At 52.4% G+C, this 8,544-nt stretch overlaps 1 protein-coding gene across 1 annotated transcript; it reads right to left on the bottom strand.

Annotated features, from left to right (window-relative positions):
- Positions 1-549: 549 nt before the first annotated feature.
- Positions 550-7,682, bottom strand: pex19 (peroxisomal biogenesis factor 19). Its single transcript, XM_048525416.2, has 8 exons — positions 7,569-7,682; positions 5,164-5,252; positions 3,945-4,110; positions 3,752-3,837; positions 3,458-3,637; positions 2,516-2,692; positions 1,395-1,436; positions 550-1,059 (listed from the first exon to the last, which is right to left on the bottom strand). The coding sequence occupies exons 1-8, from the start codon at positions 7,633-7,635 to the stop codon at positions 976-978; spliced, it is 891 nt and encodes a 296-aa protein (XP_048381373.1). The 5' UTR covers positions 7,636-7,682; the 3' UTR covers positions 550-975.
- Positions 7,683-8,544: the final 862 nt, after the last annotated feature.

The raw sequence follows: 8,544 nt of genomic DNA, 5'->3' as shown, positions 1-8,544 counted from the left end.
CAGAGCACCTTGTAGATGGTACACACTGCTGCGACTGAGCGTCAGTGGGGGAGGGAGTGGGATATTTGTGGGTGTGGTGCCAATCGAGCGGGGGCTGCTTTGTCCCTGGATGGTGTCGAGCTTCTTGAGTGTTGTTGGAGCTGCCCCCATCCAGGGGCAAGTGGAGGGTATTCCATCACACTCCTGCCTTGTGCCTTGTAGATGGGGAGACAGGACGGGATTTTAGGGGGAGACAGGACGGGAGTTACTCGCTGCAGGATTCCCAGCCTCTGACCCGCTCCTGTTTATGTGGTGGGTCCAGTTGAGTTCCTAGTCAATGGTAACCCCCAGAATGTGGGTAGTGGGGGGATTCGGTGATGGTAAGGGGCGGTGGTGAGATTATCTCTTATTAGTGATGGTGGTAGCCTGGCATTTGTGTGGCGCGAATATTACTTGCCAGCCCAAGCCTGGATATTGTCAGTGTGCGAGAGAGTGTGCGTGAGTGAGTGTGTGCGAGAGTGAGTGAGATGCGTTGTAAGTGAAAGAGAAGGAGAGATAGAGACAGTGAGATTCAGTGAAATCACTTTTAGAGTTGATCAGGAGTTAATCACACAAACCAGTCCACCACTCGAGCTGGAGAGAGACACCGCTGCAGACCCAGCACAGAGACCGAGCTACGGCCAGGTGAGGAAATATTCCAACGTGGAGCTCTCTGAGAACTCACTGCTCCGTCTCCCGGTCCCCAGCCCGAGGGCATCCAGCAGGAAACCGTCTTCAATGTTGACAGCAGAGAGGAACCAGCAGATTGCAGTTTATGTGCTGCCCCCATAGTCAAATAGCTCCCTGAACAAACATGGCAACACGGGCCCTCCACCTCCTTGTTGGGAACTGCACGGTGTCGGGTTCCCAGATTCAGGGCATCACTCAGAGGGAGGGACGGAGGAAGGGAGGGAGGGAAAGGGTTCAGAATCTGAAACATGATTGGCCCACAGCCTGTCACATGACCACACACTGCTCCGTGCCTGCTGTCATGTTCTCCGGGAGGTTCATCCCATCCAGGTCAAAATTCAGGCCAGGAGGCTGTGGGAATAAACAGGGAGGCGAGTTAGTTCACACCACTGCTTCCCCACGCTTAAACTCAGAGTAAAGCTCCCTTTACACTCTCCCCCATAAGACACTCCCAGGGACAGGGACAGCATGGGGTTAGATACAGAGTAAAGCTCCCTCTACACTGTTCCCCCCCATCAAACACTCCCTGGCACAGGGACAGAACGGGGTTAGATACAGCGTAAGGCTCCCTCTTACACTGTCGCTGTGAAGTGGTCCCTGGTCTCAGTGAGGGCAGTGGGAGATGAAGGAATAATTCTGTAAATGAAGCCCGAAGCGAGGTGGGGAAATGGGAGGCTTGTACTCACCATATCAGCCAGCTCCTTTGGTGGTTCGCCAAGATCCTGGAGCTGACAGCAGGAAAAGAGACAGCGAGTGAGAGCAGTAACAGGCACGCATGTGTGTAAACAGCGAGTGGCGGCGCCCGGCAACATGCAGGATAACGGAGCGCAGGGAGGCGGTGGGGGGAGGAGTAAGAGTTCAAGCAGGGTGGGGGAGCAAGGGGGACGGTAGTGAGCGAGGTTGAACTGCAGGTATTTGCCAACACTGCCCTCTGGAGAAAACATCTCCAATGGTTTCGACGTCAGCGAACTGCTGAAACCACAGTTTCACATCTGAGTGGCCCACACGGGCTGCTCTTTCGCTCCCCCAGCAGCGGTCGTTCCCACAAACAAACCGAATTCACACAGCAATCCACAGTGCGGGGCCGGCACTAATATTCTACCCATTCATTTCCAAGGGTGGGAATGGAGTCTAAATCCAGGCCAGAAAGTCTCAGGGTAGGGGCCAAGCTATCTCAGATGGGGCTGAGGAGGAACTTCTTTTCGGGCAAATTCAACGGGCTGAATGGCAGACCAGCACTTAAGGGAGCTTAATCTAATCATTAATACCAACTAAGGGAACAAGAGCTGGGCAGTTACATTAAACTTGTGTAACGCTGGGCCTGAGCCTGGGGCACTGTGTCCCGTTCCCAGCTCCGGTCTTTGGGAAGGACGTGCAGATATTGGAGAGACTGCAGAGGGATGAGGAACATCAGTGAGGAGTTGGGATTGGAGAAACCGGCACTGTTTCCCCGGGAGAAAAGTGGGCTGATGGGAGATGGGATTGAGGTGTTTAACATTGTGAGAAGGCTGGACGGAGGGGAGAAGGGGAAACTGTACCCACAGTGGGTGGGTGGGGGGGGGGGGTGGTGAAGGATTGAGGAGGAGATCAGAAAAGGAAGTGATAGAGACAGGAAACGGGGAACTTTCTCACACAGCGAGGGGTTTAGGAACGGGAATGAGCTGCCTGAGTGCAAGGGGGGTGCAGGGTCAATTGTATGGGTTTGCTCCTTCGGAAGGCTGGCACAGAGTGAATGAGCTGAGTGGCCAACCCCCACTTCCCCACTGGAGAAAGCCGCATAGTTCGGCCCCTCAATTCTGGCCCTTACCTGTTGCATGAGCTCGAGGATGGTCTCGAAGCGAGCTCGCTGTTGCTCCTCCTGATTGCTGTCCCCGTCAGCCTCGAACTGCTGGCAGATCTTGTCCATGATGACATGCTGCTGCTCGTATCTCTGAAGCTCGTCCCTGGTCAGGGAGTCTCGGTGAACAGATAACCACTCCGGGTACTGGAACACGAGGGAAGAGTGATAAAGGGTTAACCACACGCAGCACTCCATGTTGTCATCCTGCGGCCCCCACCCCCTCCGAAATGCTGAGCAGTCATCATCAGGCAGGACATTCATTCAATAAACATGTGGGAGAGAGCGAGAGTGGCTGGGGTGTGGGGGGGGGAAAACACGTGCAGGTGTAATGATAAGTGGGCACGAGTGTGCGAGAGGGGCAGTGAGGGTGTAAAGTTATAATGGAAGTGTTAGTAGATGTGCATGCGAGACAGCAAAGTGTGAGTTTGAGAGTTGAGCTCTGGACAGTCAGCATGTGAGCTGAGTGGCGCGGGTGAGAGTGATAGTGAATGGAGATTGTGCAAGGAAGTTCACATTCAAGGCAGTCAGTTTGCATGGCAGCGGGGAGTGTGTGTGAGCAGCTGTGTGCTTGCAGCATTGAGCTTGTGAGACTGTGAGCTGTGAACAAGTAATCGTGGATTCGAGGTATTGAGGAGTGAGTGTGTGTGGGTGAGACAGTGAGTACTAAGCGTGCAAGGAGTTCAGCCTTTCATACAATAAGCCATTGTGCATCTAGGGATCATGCAGACAGCTAGCAGAGTGGTGAGTGTGCAAGAATGAGTAATGACTGCAAATCAGTGAACGTGCACAGCAGGGAGTAAAGTGTGAGAGAGAGTAAGCAGGTGTATTAAGCATGGGGAGCAGTCAGTTGTGACCAATGTGAAACTAGGAGCAGGGTTATCAGAGCAGGACTGAAGTGAGGTGCCTCACCTTGACAGCGATCTCCTTCAGCGACGGGTACAGAATGTCCTTAGACAGCAGGTTCTGCATGATGGTCTGCATGACGGGCAGAAAAGAGCCCTCTGCCTCAGCACTTCCCTCAGCCAGCCCCAGGTCCACGCCCAGGCTGCCCATCGCCTGGCTCAACTCCTCTTCAGTGGCATCAGCACCCTGTCACCAGGGGACAGGCAGAGACAGTGAGGCACAGAGAGAGAGACAGAGTGAGACAGGGGAGGAACGCGGACACATGGACACAGAGCGAACGTTATGAGGGAACGACGTTACCTGCAGGCCACTGGCATTTTTGGCCAGCCCGGAGAGTGTCTGCTGTAAACATGAGGTGAACTCCTGATTGGAGGCTGGGTCAGTGCCTGCGAGGGACAGCAGAAGTCAGACAGGACGCAGTTACCAACCGAACGCCCGGTGCTGCCACCCGAAACCCAGCGCTTGCCAGCTCTGTCTGGCACGGCATACTCACCGACCTTGGAGGCAATCTCGGACAGTTTGTGGAACTGTTCGACCAGTTGCGGTTCCTGCTCCGCCAGCTCCTGCATGGCCTTATCGAACTCCTTCGTCGCCTCGGCAGCTAACTCACTGTCAAACAGCTCACTGAAGAATTGTTCCTGGGCAGTGAGGAGTGCATCCTGCAGGCAGGCCAGGGGGGAACATCAGCACCGTGTCACAGGGACAGGGACAGCTCCCTCTACACCGTCCCCCCCTCCGGCAAACACTCACAGGGACAGGGACAGGACAGCTCCCTCCACACCGTCCACCCCCCGTCAAATACTCCCAGGGACAGGACAGCTCCCTCTACACAGATTCCCCCACTACTGGCAAACAGTCACAGGGACAGGGACAGCTCCCTCTACACCGCGCTCCCCCCACCCCCAGTAAACACTCACAGTGACAGGGACAGCTCACTGAAGAATTGTTCCTGGGCAGTGAGGAGTGTATCCTGCAGGCAGGCCGGGAGGAACATCAGCACCGTGTCACAGGGGCAGGACAGCTCCCTCTACACCGTGCCCCCCTCCCCCACATCAAACATTCCCAGGGACACGGACAGCTCCCTCCACACCGTCCCCCTGTCAAATACTCACAGGGACAGGACAGCTCCCTCTACACCGTTTCCCCCTCCCCCATGTCAAACACTCCCAGGGACACAGACAGCTCCCTCTACACCGTCCCCCACAGTCAAACAATCTCAGGGACAGGGACAGCTTCCTCTACACTGTCCCCCGCCTCCTCCGTCAGACACTCCAAGGGACACGGACAGCTCCCTCTACACGATTTCCCCCCGCCCCCGTCAAACACTCCCAGGGACAGGGACAGCTCCCTCTACACCGTCGCCCCCGCATCAAACACTCCCAGGGACAGCAACAGCTCCCTCTACACTGTCCCCACGCCCCCCCCCGCCCCCCACTTCGTCAAACACTCCCAAGGACACGGACAGCTCGCTCTACACCGTCCCCCCCGTCAAACACTCCTAGGTACACAGACAGCACGGGGTTAGATACAGAGTAAAGCTTCCTCTACACTGTCTCCCCATCAAACTCTCCCAGGGACAGGGACAGCACAGGGTTAGATACATTCTGAAGATGCCTCTACACTGTCCCCTATCAAACACTCCCGGGACAGGGACAGCACAGGGTTAGATTCGGAGTATCTGCACTTTGTGTTAAGATCAATGCGGCACTCACTTTGGAGCCTTTTCCATCTGGTTTCTCAGCTTCCACTTTTGCTTGGGGATGTGGAGTAGGTTTCGTTTTGTCAAAATCATCAAGGGCACCTTACAGAAGATATACAGCGTTAGAGATAACAGGAACAGCAGCATTACCAATGGTATCTTACCCCTGCCTCGCCTTGTTCTCTGTCCACACTCCCACTCGTAACCGCATTCTCTTCTACTCCGAGCCCGATATTACTCCTACCTGCACTGTCACACATTCCAGCCACCAAACAGTGCCTCTCACCTCCTAGCTGTATCTGCCGTCTCCATGTATAATCAAACATTGCTGACCTATCCTCGAAATGACCATTCTTCCATTGACAAAATCTCAAAGCATCAAACCTAACTAATTAAAACACATCTCAATGGAGAGACTCAGCAGGTCTGGAAGCATCTGCGAAGACAAACATTTCGCAAAATGTTCTGAACTCTGCTTTTCTCCTCTTTGAGTTTCTGCAGTTATTTCTGCTTTCATTTCAGGTTTCGAGCAACCAAAGCTCTTTATCTTATCTTACCCAGCTAGACTCCCATCGATCCCATCAAACCGAGCCCCCACCGACTAACCCATTGGCCACTCCTCACCGACCAACACCCCAATGGCTGTTCCACACGGCCCACTGACCAATCCTCACTGAACAACAGCCCACTGACTAACACCTACAGGCCATTTCCCTTGACCAAGACCCTATCAACTCATCTTATTCACCAATACACAGTGAGCCAATCCTCATTGATGAACACTACATTCAACAATCCCATTGACCAATCCTCTAGCAAACACCAAGTGGCCAATTTTCATTGGCCAATCCTCAACAACAAACCCAACAATAACCAATCACATTGAGCAACTTGCCAGCTACCAATGCTTATTGAACAACACTCCACTGGCTACTCCGATTGACCAAGACTCCACTGACCAAAGCCCCAGTGGACAAATGTCACTGACTGGGACCACATTGGACTAATCCCTACTGACCAATTCTAACCGGCGAAAACCACATTGACCAAGTAGCCAGTGAACCAATCCACACAGAGTAATCTGCAATAAGCGACACGCTACTACACAAACACTCAGTGATCATTTCTCACTGATCAGCACCAAGCAGCCAAGAGCCCTTGGCCAAACCTCACTGACCAATCTGACTGACCAACTTGCCAATGAACCAATCCCTATTGGTCAATTCTCACAGACTAAGATCCCATTGAACCAATCCGTAATAGTCAGCGATCACGGACTAAGGTCCCAATGAACTCATCCCTATTGGTCAGTGCTCTTGGAATCAGATCCCAATGAACCAATCCCTATTGATCAGTGCCTACGGACTAAGGTCCCAATTAACCAATCCCTATTGTTCAGCGCTCACGGACTAAGGTGCGAATGAACCAATCCCTATTGGTCAGCGCTCACGGACTAAGATCCCAATGAACCAATCCCTATTGGTCAGTGCTCACGGACAAAGGTCCCAATGAACCAATCCCTACTGGTCAGCGCTCACGGACTAAGATCCCAATGAACCAATCTCTATTGGTCAGGGCTCACGGACTAAGGTCCTAATGAGCCAATCCCTATTGGTCAGTGCTCACTGACTAAGATCCCAATGAACCAATCCCGATTGGTCAGCGCTGGACGAAGATCCCAATGAACAAATCTCTATTGGTCAGGGCTCACGGACTAAAGGTCCCAATGAAACAATCCCTATTGGTCAGGGCTCACTGACAAAGTTCCCAGTGAACCAATCCCTATTGGTCAGTGCTCACTGACTAAGATCCCAATGAACCAATCTCTAATGGTTAGTGCTCACGGACTACGGTCCCAATGAACCAATCTCTAATGGTCAGTGCTCACGGACTAAGGTCCCAATGAAACAATCCCTATTGGTCAGGGCTCACGGACTCAGGTCCCAATGAACCAATCCCTATTGATCAGCGCCTACGGACTAAGGTCCCAATTAACCAATCCCTATTGTTCAGCGCTCACGGACTAAGGTGCGAATGAACCAATCCCTATTGATCAGCGCCTACGGACTAAGGTCCCAATTAACCAATCCCTATTGGTCAGGGCTCATGGACTAAGATCCCAATGAACCAAACCTCTACTGGTCAGCGCCTACGGACTAAGGTCCCAATGAACCAATCCCTATTGGTCAGCGCCTACAGACTAAGGTCCCAACGAACCAATCCCTATTGGTCAGGGCTCACTGACTATGGTCCCAATGAACCAATCCCTATTGGTCAGGGCTCACTGACTACCAGCCATTAACCAAAACCCTCTCGGCCATTCTAGCCTTTGACCTCTACCCTCTGACCGTTGCGGCGGGTTGAGACTTATTCAATGTTTGCAGAGTCTCCTCCTCAGTGTCAGCATCATCCTCTCACTTTCCAACAACTCCTGGAGCTCCTCATCCTCCTCTCCACCTCCACCTCCTCCTCCTGCCGCCGCCATCTTCCCCGTCACCAGCCACTGACGTCACCGCGCCGGCACCGCTTCCGTTCCAGCCGCGGCCTTCACTTCCGCCGGGTCCCACACCGCCCAGCGGGCGCCGCCATCTTGTCCCGGAAGAGCGTTGAAGAGTGTCAATACCGGACATCCGGTTGCCTCTTAAAGGCACACGCACCAAGCGCCACTCACCCGGAAGTGGGCCCTTTACCATTCAGAGAGTCATGTTTTGTGCATTTCTTCATCGTGTTTATGTTAAAATTTATTTAGTGCTTAAACTTCATGAATAGAATCAATATGTAGGTCATCGACATAGATTCCAAAGTAGTTCTAGATTCACCTACAGGATTCTTTTGTGCATTTCCATCATTGAGATAAATATATGATCGGCTAAAAGAGTACTCTCTGTACAATGTTGTGTTTTGCATCCTCCCTTCAGCAATGAGCATAAAGTAAATAAAATAGCCCTAAGAATAAGCCTTAGAAACTATCAAAGATTTTCATCCATTAGAATAAGAAACAGGAGTAGACCATTCAGCCCCTTCAGCCTGCTCCACCATTCAATAGGATGATGGCTGTTCCAACATTCTTCACGTCCACTTTCCTGACCTTTCACTGTAATCGTCCATTCCTGGACTGATCAAGAATATATCTACCTCAACCTGAAATATACACAAGAACTCTCCCCCCGCCCCACCCCACACACACCTTTCTATGGCATGGAGTTCCAAAGACACACAACCCTCTGAGACAGGAAATCCCTCCTCCTCTCCGTCTTAAATTGGTGACCCTTTATTCTGAGACTGTGCCCTCTGGCCCGAGATTCCCAACAGGGGAAACATCCTCGCTCAGCATTTACCCTGTCAAACCCCGTAAGAATCCTGTATATTACTAATCGGGATATATCACAAGAAC

Source organism: Stegostoma tigrinum, chromosome 46, assembly GCF_030684315.1.
Source record: "Stegostoma tigrinum isolate sSteTig4 chromosome 46, sSteTig4.hap1, whole genome shotgun sequence".
Taxonomy (NCBI): domain Eukaryota; kingdom Metazoa; phylum Chordata; class Chondrichthyes; order Orectolobiformes; family Stegostomatidae; genus Stegostoma; species Stegostoma tigrinum.
The sequence above is the reverse complement of the archived record's forward strand: the minus strand, read 5'-3'. Positions and strand labels throughout refer to the sequence as shown.